The sequence below is a fragment of the Camarhynchus parvulus genome, chromosome 13 (assembly GCF_901933205.1).
Source record: "Camarhynchus parvulus chromosome 13, STF_HiC, whole genome shotgun sequence".
Lineage (NCBI taxonomy): Eukaryota > Metazoa > Chordata > Aves > Passeriformes > Thraupidae > Camarhynchus > Camarhynchus parvulus.
The window spans coordinates 13,925,148-13,943,130 of NC_044583.1; the positions used below are offsets into that span (position 1 = coordinate 13,925,148).

Below are 17,983 nucleotides of genomic sequence, written 5' to 3' on the forward strand. Positions count from 1 at the left end.
GGGTAGAAATTTTCAGAAGACAAGGAAGTTGTAGCTACGCTCAGCATGAGGCACCAGCGAGCTTTGAAGCCGTACAACTCCAACTCACTTGTGTACCTCAGACTCCCTGTTTCTGACCACAAAAAATTTAGAGTGACCTTGAATGGAAGCAGAAGAGATGGAGGAGAAAGAAAGAAACCAAATCACCAACTTCACAGTAAAAATAATACACAGTATTATGTAGGTATGACACTCCACACCCTCCCAAATGTTCTGTAGTGACTTCTTGAGGAAGTACCTCAAATTTTCAGAATTTCAGATGTGGCACTAGCGCTTCAAGATGACCCCAAAAGGTACCAGTGCTTTGATAAGCCCCACTCACCCTCTACACCTCCTGTAGTTCTGTGCTCTTTGTAACCATTCACTCACTACTCATTTAAAATGTGTTCACCAACAACTTCCTACCAGTTTTCTGACACCATGAAGAGCTTGTACAAGTTCTAAGCCCACAGTAATGCACCAGCTGGCCAAGGAAACCTCCTGATGCCATACATGCTTGAAGTGTATTAGCTAAATAGTTACAGGTAAGAGATTTTACTTGGAAAAGCAGGAACACTGCATGGGAGTCAGTGCACCTGTGAACAGCACAGATCCATTCAGTGACATTAATCACAATGAATTCTAAATAATCCAAACTTTCCCTACTCAAAGAACTGCTTCAAGTATTTGTCAGTTGACAGAGTCTTTGGTGAGGACAGAAGAATGAACATGCAGTTATATGGAGTTTAATATTGCCAAAAAACAACACCCCAACATTAATGGGCCATGCTTAATGATCCTTGTAGTTTCAGCTATCCATTCATTGCAAGCTGAGTACCATTAAAACATTGCCCTAATTCCAGATTTATTACAAATTAAGCATTGCTCTAAACACATGCTTGCTGTTCCACCAGGGAGGGCTGAAAAAAGTTTAAACAATGCAGGCACTGAAGCTTTTAACACACAAACTGATCATTCTCTGCTGCCATATCACCACTTTGGCACCTTGACATCCCAGGCACCCCTGCACTTTGCAGTATCTGTTTCTTTCTGCGAGCATTTCTGAGAAATAAACCTGAGTACAGGTAACTCCTCTAAGCCAACAGTAAACCCCTATTACAAGCTCTTTGATCAGATTCAGGGGCAAAGTACAGAACATGAACAGGTCACTCAGGAGTCCCACTCTGGAAGTGCTACCCTTGCTACCTCCAGAGCTCCTACCAGCTCCTCTCCTGGCCTTTCAGGCTGCAGACAGCCAGGGTCAGACAACAGCAACCCAACTGCACATAAATCACTCACACTGAACATATGAAACCTTCTACAACACAAGCTGCTCTCTATCCCCAGCACTCAGACTGTTGTGAAGGGCTTGCAGCTTCCTCCTGCCTTTAACTACACAGCCATGACTCTGTACAGCTCCCCATTGCACCTGTGTGGTAGCAAAGTACTGCAACACATTACCTAGGAAAGCCTGGGACATGTATCTCATCAACACAAGCATGGTCCAAGTAGCAGGTGAAGCAACTAAACCAGAAAACCTTCAACTGCACTTTTAATATGGCCTTGTGCCCTGGAAAATGTCCTAAGGCTGAGGCAGAAGCTGAACTGCACTTCTGAGCAGGAGAAAGGAAGAGGAAACAACAGTTCATACCAATAATCAAATTGCAGGTTCATAAGCAGTTGTTTCCTTCATTTATGCAAATATCCTGCAGTGGCACTGCTAAGCAGGAGGTATTCAGGAGGAGGGAGATCACTACCTTTATCCTGGCTATTATAAAGTGAAGTGCATTATCATTTACTAAGCTTACTTCTAAGCTCGCAGGAATTACTTCTACAGTTGCTATTGTTTGCAAAAAGACCCAAAATATGCCACCTCAACATCAGATTTCAGATCTTTTATTTCTGGAAAATAATCAAAATAAAACCAGAAAATGAATACTGATGTCACTACAGAGAAGCTGATCAACTTCTCTTCTCAAAATTGGTTCCTTTCAGTCTGCTTGTTTGCTATTTGAAGCTGAAAGCAAGAATTATTCCATTATTCCATGAAAAGCTACAATAGCTGCTACACTCAATAGCTCAAATGCACCTGCAGAATTTCCTTTCATTTCCAATACTGAAATCCAACCCAGAAGACCATTACATGTCAGACAATATAAGGAAGATGCTGTCTTTATGTAAGATTACATGGAATATATCTGGATGCCAGAAACTTATTTCTTGACTCCACTGCACACAGACAGAGGAGAACACACAATCAAGGTCCTTCAAACTTCTGTTTCAGTGTCTCCAAAACTATCCTCTCCCTCTTACCAAGAAGGATCTACTCAAAACACCAAACCTTTCCCGGCATCCCACCTTGCTAACAAGAAAGAACAAGCAATTCAACATTTTATAATTAAATTGCCATTAAGAATTGCAATCTCACAGCAAGTACTTTGTACACCTTTAGCATAAGCAGGGCTGTGCAAGGGAAAACCTTCTCAGCATCATAATCCGACAATTTCAAAAGACACCCATTATATTGTGGAAAGACTAGAGGCAAGTATGCAGTGATAATTCTGCAGAACAATATGGGAGCATCCAAGATTTTACAGGTAGAGACAAAATACAGTCCTCTTCCTGAACTTGCTCTGCCCTCAGACCTTTAGTCCTGAACTGCCAGCTCCTAGGAATAGCACAATTACTTAGTTTTCCAACAGTACGTTTAAAAAAAACAACAAACAAGCAAACAAAAAACCCCAAATACTTTCCTACTTCAGATCCTTCATCTGTTAATAAACTTGAATTACTACATTTCTTCTCTGCTACAAGTTTATCCAAGAATAAAAAGTAGTCACCATAATCCTAAATAGACTAAACTTGCTTAATACCAATTGTCTTTAGTCATTTTATTTTCCATGAAGGTAGGTTACCACCTTGCAGTCCTTCTGTTGCTGTATTAAGCAGCTGGACAAAGAAATTTTGGTTAATAGTTAATGACAGTGTCCTTCCAGAGCTATTCACAGCTGAGTATCTAAAAATGGGCACGAACAGTAAGAACACACCATTCAGAATAAGTATTACAACAGCAACGTCATATTAATGTTATCTCATTAAAATTTTTAGGTTGGTATCTCACATTAACTAAAAAGTTTGGCAAACAAAACCCCACAAGTTCACAAACATGCTCTTTGACTGAAAGCAAGTCTTCTTTTGTGAAATGAATCTGGTCAATTACAGACAAATTAACTTTCCCATTTCCAAGCCATGTTTATTTGTGGAGGATAATGATGTTTCCTCTCCTTTCATTGGTATCCCTTTGTTAAACTGGTTCCTCCAGGAGATCAAGTAACTCATGTCCTAAAAAGGTAACAGGAGCTGCTCCATTTGCCTCAGAGACCCAGTTTCTGGTTCCTGACCACACAGAGATGGTAACTTCAAATGACACTGTGTATTTGCAACAAACAAATTCCACAATGGCTCAACATGGACACTATTTATTTATTTACTCACTAATGGTAAGATCACTGGATTTTTCTGAGCTAATGTCTGCAGCTACAGGAGTTACAGTTACTGTGTAATTAACAAAAAAACAACACTGGCAGGCTGAAGGCTGAGACTCCACTTGCCAATTAGGAGTCTATTAGCACTACGTTTTCAAGCTGTCTCAAGAAATGCAAGCAACTGTTTGGTAGCAAGGAGAGCTAGAACACTGTGATAGAAGTTAACTCACATAGACAATAAATACCTCAGAACAGAGAGTTTCCCCCACACACTTCACATGATCATACAGAGAAACAGTTTAAATAATTCAGTAGTTGTCAAAACAAGGAATAATTAAAAGTGACAGCAGTCTTTAAGATATCAGCTCTATTAGTAGATGTAAGTTACCAAGACTAATTTATTTTTCAGAAGATGCATTCACCTAGTGCAACTCCAATAAAATTATCTAAGGTTATCAAAAGCCTTCTTCTCACATCCTAAATGGTCTTAGAGAACCTTTCAACTGAGTAGTCTTGGAGAATGCAAAACAAAACACACACCTCCAAAAATCACACAAGGAGGTATTTGTTTACTAAGTATAAAGTAATGTCTTGAGAGGAAACACTGAGCACAGTCTGCAACCTACATTAGGATGATTCTAAACAGCTTGACAGGATGGGGAGAGTAACCACCAAGAAACATATTTATTGCTCTGACTCAGAATGGAGTAGAGAAAAAAAAACCCCTCCCTAACTCCCAATAGATCTCATTATTATTACAACAGATTAAAAAAAATGCAGGCCAGTCTCATTAAATAAGTTGAATATACACTAATATTTCTAATTGTATCCCAAATGAACCAGTTAATATCTATTAAGTATGGAGTCAATATTGAACTGATCAGGACAGGACACACCCTTTGGATGAGGGGAGGAAAAAGTTCAACAGCTTTGAGGTGGTTTCCTTATAACTCATAAACAGACCCTGATAACATTGGTGTCATGGTAGTTTCATTCTTAGTGGCAAACCAAACGCCTCTAGAAAGATTTAATCTATCTAAAGTAACAGTCTACATAGAATACCCACTTCTCCACTCTGATATAACCCAAATTTATATCACCAGTATTTCTATTGCAATAAGCTGCAGAAATTGAATTGAAAGCTTCTCATATGAAGATCTGTTGGATCCTGAGATCAGTTTGAGCCTGAAGGATTCAAAGTAGCCCCACACAAGTCACAAAACTGTTATTTCAGTTTATATCCTTCCTCAGAAGTTTGTGATCCAAGAGTGGAAGTAGAATATTGATGCTTACCCTCCCCATCACAACAGTGATACAAACAGAAAGGTTGGCTTGGGACCTTCAAGTTGTGATATATAATAGGAGAACAACCTTAAATAAATTTAAACTTGCAGCTAACAAACCACTAATGGTACAGTTTTAAATAACAAAAATATGTAGAAATATCTTATCGTGGAAAAAGGCTCCCACAGTTGACCTTCCTGTCCTTTCCCCATCACCACAAACGTTTGTGGCGCCATGAGCAGCTGTTTGCAAAACATGTGGCCAAATCAGTTATGAACCCTAAAACCATTATGGGGGCTCTTTTAGCTGTTATCAGCAAGAGAGCACAAGCAAATACTGAACCACACACCAGCAGCACAAGGAAGGCAAAGACAGGGAATAGCCAGGTATAAAAATAAGTTAGTTCTGTATTAGTAGAAAAATAATCTTAGAGCTCTTCAACCTGCTTGTGAAATCACATGCTAAGGGTGTATTGCTCTCAACTTGTACTTTGCCCCCAGCCACTTATTCTTGCCCAAACACCATTCCTTCCTTTATGCCAGTACAAATATTTGTGTGACGATGGAGTTAACTATACCAGGGAACTAATCCAGTGGAGAACTAAATTGGCAAAAACAACTGGTTAGTCAGAGATTCTCTCATCAAGCAGAAAGTCTGCAAGTGCCAGCAAAAGGGAGAGAAGTGTGCAGGCTGTGGCAGACAGGAGGCTGTGAAACCTCTTTCACCATCAGCCTACGCTTACACCAAGTGTGAAACTGCAAACTCTGATTTCATGGCTTGGGTTATGTTTTCTTATTGGTGAAAGCGCTGACTGTGTTTGAGATTTCAGGGCAACTACAAGGGGAGATTTAACTCTGTGTCCAATGTCCTCCACTTACACAAGAACTTTAAGAGTCCCTCTCATCTCCTTTCCCATCCCAACACTGGTTCCTCAAGTGTGTAACATAATTGTATGGCAAATAAGTTTAGGGAACTACTCTAGCTCAAATCCAGATAATCTACAAAGTCCTTTTGGGAGAGAAAGAACTTCCAGTTGGGTCTGTTCCTCTTTCCAATTCCTCACACAGCAACCCAAACACCATCATTACACAGCACACAATGCAAGAATAAGTAATGAATACTCTTTGTAACTGGCACTGAAATAATACTCAAGAGTACTCAGAGCATAAGAGTACTTTTATACAGCTTTCTGAAAAGTAGTAAGGTACCAACTTGTACCAATTTCACGTGACCTTACCTTAGCACATCTTAAAAAAAAAAGTACATCCCAGTTAGAATCAGACCTTGTTTTGCAGAGAGGCAGAATAGGAGGACCATTTTGTTCTGTTGAGTTCTGCTCTTCTACACAAGTGCTCTTTCTAAAGAGGCTACCAAGCATCATTCAAGTTTTAGCTGTGTAACGGCTCTTCATTTCAAATGGAACAGGTAAATAAAGCTCCCTGCTCCAAACCAAAACACAACAGCAGCTGTCAATCCTTGTGTCTAACTGGGTCCATATTTGACCTGCGTCAATAAGATCCAGATCACTACAAGGAGCTGGAAAAAGATCAACTGCAAATTTGACTATTCACTTGTACATGTGCTACTGATTTTGCTTTTCATTCTCCTGCCCTTCATTAGTTCTGCTTTATAAATACAAAAAAATTGAAATAAGCATTTAAAGTCTGTGAAACAGCCAACTTTTAACAAAATGTTATGCCATTGTACAGCTTTGTATCAGTAAAAAAAAAACTATTAAAGGGAACAGCTCTTCTCAAGGAGTTTCAATTTCCTGCCCCTCTTCTCTAAATACTATCTCAGTTTAAGTTCAGAGCACACAGTGGCAATTTGGAAGCTGAAGTTCCTCATCAAGCACATGCCAGCAAAGTATTTGAAACACACTTGAAGCAACAGGTCAACAGGCCAGTCACACTGTATGTTGGAGATGAGTTCAAATTGGAATTCTTGCATTATGACTTTGGACAAGCTGTACTCACACTTCAGAATAAATCAATGAAACATATTCCAAAAGTTCCAGAATAAAGGACACAACTCTCAATCATTACATTTTTGTGTTCTTCATCCTGTGAAGCAATGCTTCACTCATCCTCCAATGGCTCATCTTTGTTTTTAGAAATAAACATAATTTTCATATAAATACAGAAATTCATTTAACACTTGAAATGAATGGAGATAAATATAAAAGACTCAGATCAGCAAGACTGCATTTTAGGACAACTGCAACACTTACAGTTGCACATTGAAATAGCAAAGCCTGAGGATAGAAAGCAGTAGTGTGTCCAATGCTTTGGAAGTAATTATACCTTGTATATGAAATAATTATGCAAATCAGCTAATATTCTGTAATACACCAACTGGCAACACAACCAAGAGAATTAGCATAGAACTGAGTTAAGCACCTCGATCCTTTTGATCACAACTGCACACAGTGATGTAGGTAAGGCTCTTACCCTTGACCAGTTTCATGCAGGAGCCCAGTCCTGCTTGGCAAGGACACACAAAACTCTGCTTTAGAGACATTTCCAGAACACAGAAGTTGTCACACATACATCACTTAGATTCCTTGAAAATGCATAAAATACCTGAGCTAGCCTTACACAACATAATACAGACTATTGTCAGCTACCACAGGGTGTAAAATGGCAATAACACATTTGAAAGAGCACTAACAAAAGCACCACTTGGGAGTGTGCTGATGAAACTGTGTGCTTGGCCACAACTACCTAATGCCAACTCTTAATAAATCCATCAGCTTGTCATATTTGCCTGTTTGATGGATTACTCCACCAGCTGAATATTCAAACAAGAGAACACTGTACTAATGTATGTGAGATAACAGAGCATAATACTTTCACAGATGCTTATCTCCCATACTCAATTACATGGCCCAAAGACTAGAACCCTTCTTTTTCCTTATTAACACCAGCAACCTTCTGCAAGTTTTTTAAGGGAAGGACAAAAGCCTGAAGAAGTAACTTGCTGTTACAAGTACTTGGCAGACACAGCCATGCCTGGCTGCAGAGCCAAATGCTATGCTCAAATCCAGTCCTCCTTTGTATTGCCAAGACTTTCTTCTCTCTCTCAGCTCTCTGGTAACCAGGTAGAGGACAAACCCTTCCAGGGCTGAAGATCATCATAATCATCTGGCTTGTAATAGTAATACAAAATGCTGTTCTTAAAGCAGTTATCAGCAGGGCACCTCTTTAGCAGCAATAGGAGCATAACTCATGCAGTGAGGGTTAACTAACTGTCCCTTACATAAAACTGTGGAACTGTTCACTGCCCTGACGATCTTGCTTATGCAAACCAAAATAAATCTTAAATATAGAGAAAACTAAATGATCCTGGGACTGAAGCAAAGGAGTTTACAGGAGATTCAGATAGTAATGGACAAATGTTAGACAGTCATTTACCCTTCTGCTGGATATATTTTATGATGGATCATTTACAATAATACCTGCTATTACTGAATGAGCAAACAGCATTTCATTAAAGAGCTCAGTAGTCTGGGTGGACAAATCTATGAACCACAAGAAAATCGACTGTAAATAAGAACAATTACAGGCACATTAAAAAGAGAAAGCAGTTAGGCTGAAGGATTGAAAACCCCCAGCTAAGGGTACATGGGATCCTGCGTATTTCTGGCCAAACATGAGCATTCCAAAGGCAGAGAGCAATCAAAAGTCAGTGTAAGGTCTGTAATTGTAGGGTAAATGACTGGGGTGCATTTATCACATTAGTATCCTGCAGACATAGCAGGAGGTAGCAGACAGCAACAGGAGACTGGAAGTCAACAAATGCAGATTTTTAACTGTTACCAGCACAATGTGACTTCGTTTACTTGACAGAATTATCTTACTAGCTTCCCTCCCATCCATGACCTGGGAGTGAAGTGCAGGGTCTCATTACATGCTTTAGGTTACAACAGCAAGAAATTGCAACAACAATAGAAATAGTAATTCATGCTACTTTACCAATAGTTTACCCTCCTCTTTACTGATTGTACAATTAGAAGCACTAAAGAAAACATGCTGTTTATCAACCAGAACTTCTCCCCTGCCTAGTTCTATTGGAGCTCATGACAACAGCTCCTTTAATCCTTCCTTTTCCCCAAACACTAAAAATCCTTTCTCTTTGCATAGCTGTAGCATCTGAATAAATAACAGAGGACTCAAGTGGCTACATCTAAAATACACTTTAAAGTGTTATAATGCTTCCTTATTACAATCAATTCTAAACAAGACTATTTGCTCTCCATTTAAAAAGAAATTAAACTATTATATACTGGGCAATTCATCAAGTCTGTGAAGCACATGGAAACAGCTCTGCAATACTTCTCCTCCCACTCTGCAACACAAGGGAGTGCAAACACATTCCTGCTGGGCCCCTAGAAAGGTGTGGCTAAGAGCAGTAGTAGCAAAGCAGGGCTCAGGTGGACAAAACTGACCTGGAAGGAGCACAGAACAAAACAGGAGTATGGTAACTGTCATATCTCTATTACTAGCAAGAAATCCACAGGCCCTCTCCTTAACTTTTAAGTAAGTGACAACTACCTCACCTGAATTAAAGAACATCTGGATAATACTGTCCTAACTACATTCAGATCTGTCACTTTCATCCCTTTTTTATGAGACTGTTTCTTATCCTGTGATGTGTGGAAAGGTGCTTAAAAGGAGCTCTCTCACATTAAGGTCATGCATGCAGAAAATCCCAAAAGCTAAGGATGGCAATGGAATTTTAAAAAGAAAGTGGCTGTAAGGTCTCACCACACTGCTGCATAGGCACCAATCTGATCTCAACGGGTTCAAAGGTTTTCCAGCCTGCCTGCTGCATGTCCTACATGTCTGTGACAGAAATCAGGCAGGAAAAATGTTAACATGACATATTAAGAGAGAAGTTATTGCAATGAGGAGCCCAGCTGGCCTTGCTACCTATATACACACAAACACTGTGGTCTGCTTTGAGCTGAACCCCTCATGCAGGTTAACAACATAAGAGAACCTTTCAGCAAAATAAAAATCAGTAGTTTCTGCTTCAAGAAGAAAAAATTCAACAGAACTAAAAAGAGATGATGGCCTGGCTTTTGAACTTGGCCACTAGGCCAAGCTGATATCTCCAAGTTCCTGACATGTTAAAATGTGTTTTGGCAGGAATTCTTAATATTCCTTGTTTTTTTTAAAGCCATGGGGTTTTCTTTGTAGACCTCCCCTAGAAATCTCACAGGGAACACAAAGCACAACATGTACTTGTCCAGTAAGACTTAAAAGCCAAGTTACCGAATTGCATAACACTCTGTATTTCCACAGCCAGGACTCCTGAACTCACTCTCAGTGACCACAACAGCTTTTGCCAGTTTTATTATCACACAGTGAAGAGAAACTTGGTTAAGGCCCCTGGTGATTGGATGATCAAAGTACTGATACACCTATACCAATAAAAATATGACTTTCCTTACATAAGCTGCCTCTACACAGTACCAGGCAGGCTGCAGATCCTTAGTCTCCTGCAGCTCACAAGCAGTAAATGCAACACTTGGCCTCAAGTTTCATCACAAGTGCAGGATTGGTTCAGAGCAGGCACGGGGTAACCTGAACTCTGCCATGGGCGCCACAATACCTGGGACTGCTCTCACCAGAGCATCCAGAGACAAAGCTGCAGATCCCCTGATGCTGCAGAGCAGTGGGAGGGAGGGAGACCAGACTCCTTCCCACCTGCCAAATGTTCCTGCAGCTCACACTCCCACCAGCAGCTCCAGTGTGTGACTTGTGTCTCTGTGCTCTGCCACAGCAACTGGCCACCTCCTGCCTGCAATGCTGAGGCAACACAGCCACACTGCAGCCCTCAGCTGAGCCTGTGACAAAAGGGAATCGAAAAAGAAATCTCTGCCATTGCCTCAGGAGTGACTCAGAACTGCCACCTGACTCACCAACTTTGCACCAAGCACCACCCTGGCCCTGAGCCATCAGAAACCTCTGCCATTTAAACAGTGTTCACTGTCCTGGAGCCAACGAGCTGAGCACAGAGGGCTGCATTTATTTTCCAACTGTTTAGTTTACTTTACAAATTCAGTTTTGAATTACTGGGGAAAAAGAACCCATACAAGTGAACACAAAAGTGAAAAGCTGCTTTCTTAAGTTAATTTCTTCACATAATAATATGTGATAGAATTTACTCCAGAAGAAATAAGAGTACATAGACCTACACCTTCTAAACTATAAACTAACCAGAAATTCAATATAATTTCACACACTTTAAGAACTCTTGAACACACTGCAGTACCCATTAAGAAATTGGAGGGTGGAAGAATTTTGACAGTTATTTTGAAATTGCAAGAATAAACCTCATGACAAGCAGATTTTACTAGGTATACATACAGGTTTTATTATAATTGATTTAAACTGCAACCTTATTTACAATGCCCAGCCAGAAACAAGGTATTACTGTTCAAACCTAATCAAGGTACTTAATATTTAAAGGAGGGAGTTGCATTAGCATTGAAAAGCAGTGAAGTTAACAAAGGGCAGAACAAGACAGAACAAAAGGATTCCACCGCATCCTAGAACAGTAAATCTAATACTCTATCACAGAGTCTTCCTCCTAAACTTCAAATACAATAGAACCACCACTCAGTATCTAAATAGCTGTCTCATGCACAACAGGATGTAGATCCATACTTTGGAGTTACTAGAAAACGCTACCATAAAAATAAGAGGCAATTGTGAAGAGAATTACAAAGCAGAATTTACCTGATGAACTTCCTTGCCCAATTCCAACCACACCAAAAAAAACAGACACCAAATACTTCAAAAATACTAAATATAAATTTTAATTTCTGATATGTATTTTGCAGCTGCTAACTTATTTTTAGGTTCTAAGACTGATGAATGTTAACAGGTTACCATTTTAACCTGGGTTTTAGCATATAAAGTAACCCACAGCTGTTTATCATCCACTTACAGAACCTTCACACACCAAAGTATCTGAGAATTGTGTAAGAGAAGTCATTCATGTTGAAATAGCTGACCTAACCAAGCTCTCAGTCACTGAAGCACAAATAAGGATAAAAAACAAACCTCAGATGAGTAAATTGAAACTCTAAGATAAGTATCAGCTGAATATGGAACCAAGATGCACAGCTCAAAACCACTATCAAAGCTATCAAGGAAAATTTCAAGCTATTTGCACAATTTCAAAATCCCCATATAATCATATTCCCTTTTTAAGGAAAGAAGGGCAGTTTCTTGCTGAAGTTCAGTATGCTGCTGCCACAGCATCAGCTGTTATTTATGAGGCAGATTATATCATTTAGCTTCCTCTGCAGAGAATTTCGTAAGTCATGGCCTTAAGACAGAAGACATTATGACAAATCTGCACCACACACAATGGGACTATTGATCCTGATGTCTCTAAATACTATTTACTCTGCAGGCTCCACCTTCCTCCTGCCCCTCCTCTCCCCCTTTTTTTTTTAATAAACAATCTGCTTTATTTAGATAATGTTATTCCCAGAAAACTGAAGTTTATTAAAAAAACCCATTTTTTATTATTGGAAATGTTGCACCTGTTCTGGAAATAGAATGTCTTTTGCCATTCAGATTTTGATGTAGCATTGGACTTACTTATATCTTTAGAAGTAAACATTTTAAAACCAGTGACAATATCACAATGCTACAGGGATCATTAATCCTACATACAAAAAAGTACACAAGTAAAACTTAGGAAAAACTTTATTTCCCTGCAAGGTCCTGGAACTCAAGTCAGGGTTGTACTCCTAAACACCTCATCTGTCACATTATTAAAACTACTTTACCCAGGGCTGACTTTGTATACAAGAAGCTGTAAAAAGTAAATAACTTCCTCAGGACAAGACTTAGTCACAGTGGTTTTTGAATGTCATCCAAATCTTGGCCTAGAAAAGTCTCAGTCTAATACAAAGCACCTTGAGCAGAACAGTTGATTATCATGAATAAGCTGACACTTCTCTTCAGTTTGCCTTTATCTTTAAGCCTATACATCACACAGGCCCTTTTAAAAGCTGTTTGGAGAAACAAAAGTTTCTGTAGAAGTTACAACAGATCTCAGTTTTGAAAGACTTTTGACTTGTAAGGGCAGGTACAGCTGTTTGTCATTAATACCATCTGGTATATACCAATCTACAGACCTTCAGCCAGTTATTCCTCTTAGCATTCCACAATTCAGAGAACACAGAATGGTTTGGATTGGAAAGGAACTTTAGGGAGCATCTAGGACAAGCCCCTGCCATGAGCACTGAAGAGGGACATCTTCAACCCACAGAATTACCGGGGCTGGAAGGGAGCTCTGGAGACCATCCAGTCCCACCCCCAGCTAAAGCAGGTACACCTGGAGCAGGTTGCACAGGATCACATCCAGCCAGGTTTGGAAGACCTCCAGAGAAGGAGACTCCACAACCTCTCAGGACAGGCTGTTCCAGTGCTCTGTCACCCTGAAAGTAAAGAAGCTTTTCCTCATATTCACACAGAACTTCTGTGTTTCAGTTTGTGCCCACTGCCCCTGGTCCCATCACCAGGCACCACTGGAAAGAGTGATGGAGAAGCGCTCCAAACTTTCCTCTACAGGTTTATTGTTTGAGGAGGCAAAACAATCTTTGCTAAGTTCTCCACCACACCAAATTCTCCTCATGCTAAAAATGAAGGAGCAGCTGACACACGCAGCAATAACATCATGCTCTCCATCTGCAACACAATGATCACGCTAACCAAGTCCATAGACAAGTATTCAGCAGGAAGAGGCTCCATTCAATTAAACAAACTTGTAAATATCTGAGCTATTTAAACGTGTAAGGGGCACGAACGGGCATCTCAGCCCAATACCACTCTGAATCCCGGGGGTTGGGAGTCAATGGCAATGGCAGGCCAACCTGTCCTTAGGAAGGAGGGAAACACTTTAAAGAGCATGTGGTGACTTGGGAAGCTCCCTGAAAACCTGCAGGTGATTCTTTACCCCCCCTCCTGCTTTGAGAGACTTCTCTGTTCCCCCTCAGGGGCCTAAAGGCAGCATTGGGAGCCAATCCAGCAGAGCCAGACTCCAAGGGCTCCTACACCGAACCGGGCACACACAGCTCGGGACCCTGGCACAGGAGGGGGCACCCGAAGCTGAAGCGCCGATCGCCAAGAGTTGGAAGGGCCCAGATGCGCCCAAAAGGGGCGGGAAAGTAGCCAACCATAATGGAAAGGCCACAGAATACCTGAGCAGCAACCCCTGGCTGTTCAGGTATTCTGCAACCCCGGAGGGACCGCAAGGCCACGCCAGGAAGACGCTCAGGGGCGTCCCCGGGCAGTCATCGGGGGATAGGGACGGGAGCAGGGAGAGACAACGGGGCCGGGGTCAGCCGGGCACAGAGGGGGTGTGAAGCCGCCACCTCAGCGGGGGAGGGGCCGCGGCCATGTTGGGGGGGGCGGGGGGAACGCGGGCCCGGCTGAGGGGCCACGGCCGAGCTGCCCCCGTCCCCCCGCGCGCGCCCCGCCGTACTCACGCCTTGTCCACCAGCTCCCGCACTTTCCACATGTTCAACATGGAGCCGACCTCCCAGAGACCCGCCCGGTCTCGCTCCCTCCGCCGCCGGCCCCAGGAGGCCCCACTCGCCGCGCTCCGGCCGCCGCCGCCTCCGCCAAGCAGGGGACGCGGCGCCGCTCCCGGAAATGAAGGCTCGGGTTGCCCCGCGGGGTGCTGGGAAATGGAGTCTTGGGGAAGGAGGGGCCGGGCGCGGAGCCTGCTGGGCGCCGCGAGGGCTTCCGGGAGTTGTAGTTCGCGACTGTGCGCGCGGTGCCTGCCGGGAGCGGGCTTGAGGGGGGCAGGCCCGGGTGAAAGTGACAGGGATGAAAGTGACCGGGATGGGATGAAAGTGACCGGGGTGAAAGTGACCGGGATGGGATGAAAGTGACCGGGATGAGACTGGGATGAGGCTCCGCCGGCCGTGTCCTGAGGGCTGAACCGTCGCTCTCACATGGCGGGGACACCGAGCGGTTGTGCCCGTCTGAGGGGCACGGACAGCCCGGCTCAAACCCGGTCTCAAACTTTCCTCACACCATTCAGCATGCTGCCTGCATCTGCAACCCGGCGAGCCACAGGATGGAAAAAGGCTGTGAAATAGTTGGTTAAAAGTCAAAACACTGGTGTAAAACCCATTTTGGACCAGAACGTGGTTTTATGCTCGGCGAACTCTTTTCACAACAGCATTCTGCCCTCGTGGCCGTCCATCTGCTGATCGTGGTGTGCGGCCTGGAGCGAATTGCTGCTGGAATTTCCATATCCCCCAGACCCAGATTTTGGAAAGAAACTGCTGGAAAAGCAGAGGGGACAGCACAGCATGAGGGCTGCCCACCGCGGCACTGCACAGGCAGGAACCTTGTCTGCACTTCTGGAGAAAGGCCAAGCTGATTGACAAAACCCAGGGAACAGTCACCCACATAAAAACTGCCTCAGGAGAATATTGGCTCTTTTAACACAGTTGCCAACAGGCAAGATTATCTTCAAATATTGTCCATGAAGGCACTGAGCAGGAATCAGTTACAATGAAAACAGTGAAGCCATCAAAGTCAGTTTGCAATCAGGATTGTCAGTTTCATTACATATTTCTTACAAATTGTATTTAATACGGGTTTTTAATGACCCAGTTTGATTCTTGATGTATGTTTTTTGTTTGTGTCATATATTTTGCCAAAAGACGATATACATCTGCAAACTTTTATCCAAATATAAATGCAGAATATTTTCATTTTAGTTATTGTGTCAGAGCTGGCAAAGCAAGGCACGAGAAAGACCAGCTGCCATGGCACTTGCTGCTCTAATAAGTCACTTCTTTTAAAAGTTAGGGGTTCTCAAAACTTGTCAGGAAAGCTAAACAGCTCAACTCTTGCCCATTTTCTGACATCCCACTGTATCTTTTCACACAGACACTTTCATGGCTTCTGTCTCCTGAACATGTCCATGAAATCTATTCGAATATAAGAACTTCCTGAACAGATCGTCAAATCCAACATCCTCTTCCTAACAGCAGTATTAGAGGTCCATTAAGGTGGAGGATGTGGATGGATCAGTCCTCAGGTACATCTTTCAAATGTTCATTTTTCTGTGGCTTAGGGACTCAGTTGTGAAGTATTCATGCTAAAACTTTCCCTTTAGGAGCACTGGATGGACATTTGTTTTATGGATTTAACTAATTGCTTTTTGAGCTTTTTAAGATGAGCCTACACTACACCTCATGGCAATGAATTCAGTGTTCTAACTGTCACATGACAAAATGGTTCCTTTTGTGTGTTTTAAATTGTCTCCTTCATGGGATTACCAGTTCAAGTAGTGTGAGAATTAGTACATACAATTCCCTAGCACTCTTTTCCTTGTCAGTTGCAAATTTAGAAATCTGTACATTTCTTACTGTGCCGTTTATTACTGCCTAAGACTTGCAATGTTCTTAATTTCTTCAGAAAGCTATGGCCAGCCTAGAGATGATTTATTGTGGGGGGGATAGAATGTTTGTTGGTTGTGCTGTGAAGAGAGCTGGAGTTTGTTGGGTGACCTGTGAAGGAGTCAGTGCTGTGAGGAGATGCCCATGAGAAATCACCAAGAAGGTATGGGAGCTTTGCAATAAGATGACAACAGTTTATGGCTTTTTTTTTTCTCAGTTCTCTTCATAAGAGTTCTTAACAGTGTTTTCATTTTTGAATGTTACTGAACCCTGAGGTGATATTTTAACCTGCAGCACAATACCTGTGGTGGCTGTGGCTGGTGTGTAACTGAACTCAGCGCCACTTTTGCTGCCCCACAAATGTGAGGGATGTGGCCATCGAGCACTGGGAGGAGGGAGTTGCTAAATTTCATCCTGTAACAGCTGGCAAAACAAGCTGGGTAGGGACTCTTGCTGTTTAATATCAGCCTTTTGGGTATTTTTTTTGTACATACGCTGACATTTGTCTTCAGGAGCAGACAATGTTTATAACCTCTGTTTAATGAAGAAACAGCAGAAAGTAAAATAATTGGAGCTTGCAGAATCACACCTTCCCTGATTGGCTGGAAATGTTGTTATTTTTAAGTGTGGCTTCAGTCCATTTTGGATCAAGATCAGATTTCTAAATGCAGTTCTGATGAACTGCAAATTCCCCAGATTCTGCTGTGGTGCAATGAGATTGATGTTCTTGTTAGAGCTGGTTTCCTTGAGCAGCTGCAGAGTTCCGAGTGCTGGGGCAGAGCTGCCAACTCATGTGGGGCTGCCAGAGGCAGATTCCAGGGTCCAGACTCAGCCACAGCTCAAAGTGCACCTATCCCCAAAATCAAATGCACCCACTCCTCACTATTTTCCCATCAGGGATAATATTTGAATTGAAGCAGTTAAGGGTCAAAAGCCACCAGGATTTGGCTGATTTGTTTGTTTTATAGAAATTGTTATTTCCATGTGAAAGAAAAGCCCACTGTAATCACACGCTTCAGAAAAAAAGAGAATGATAAAGAATATTTTAGGTGCAGGTATTGGAGAATAACAATATGCAGAAGAAAGAAAGGCTGAAGCAGGGATTTAAAAGATGAAGGTGAGTATCTTCTGAGCATTGCTTGCTATGTCTGGATGAAGTAATGGGGCAAGGAGAGATGACTGGCATTTATTGTCAATTTTAAGATATAGTAAAAAGCAGGTCTTTATGTGACATTGAATGCAACATGAGTGACAGTAATTTTGCCATCTCCATTCTGTCAGCTGCTGATAAAGTGCATGAGCATATGTATAATTTCTGAATGATGTGAAGACACTTTCTGGTTCATAAGTAATTCCTTAAAAAAAAAGATCTGATCGGTGAAGGGAGAGGGTAATGCAGTTTCAAAGCAATGCAATATTCAGCATAACAGGTAGTACTTGTAACATATATCATGTAGAGGAACTGTACTTTATTATAATTTGAGCCATCAATTACAGGAGAAGCAGTTAGAGAAATTGAACTAATTTGAGCACTGCAATAGAGTTTGCACCTGGCTATTCCAGAAGTTAATATGGGCCATTTGGTGCACAAAAAGTCTTGCACATTCCAAATGCCTGGAGAGCAATATTGTTGTTAATATCAACCATATTAATGCACAGTAGAGACATGTCCAAGTCAGTGATTAATTTACAATTAAAATTCAAGGGAGGAAAAGAGGAATGTCAAGGAAAATCACATTATGGCAGCATA

At 41.9% G+C, this 17,983-nt stretch overlaps 1 protein-coding gene across 1 annotated transcript in view; it reads right to left on the minus strand.

Moving 5' to 3' along the window:
* Nucleotides 1-14,484, minus strand: part of CLINT1 (clathrin interactor 1) — a 46,024-nt gene extending 31,540 nt beyond the window's left edge. Inside the window, exon 1 of the mRNA XM_030957174.1 lies at nucleotides 14,302-14,484. Within this exon, the coding sequence (XP_030813034.1) occupies nucleotides 14,302-14,342 (41 nt within the window). The 5' untranslated portion in view covers nucleotides 14,343-14,484. The remainder of the gene's footprint in view (nucleotides 1-14,301) is intronic.
* Nucleotides 14,485-17,983: the final 3,499 nt, after the last annotated feature.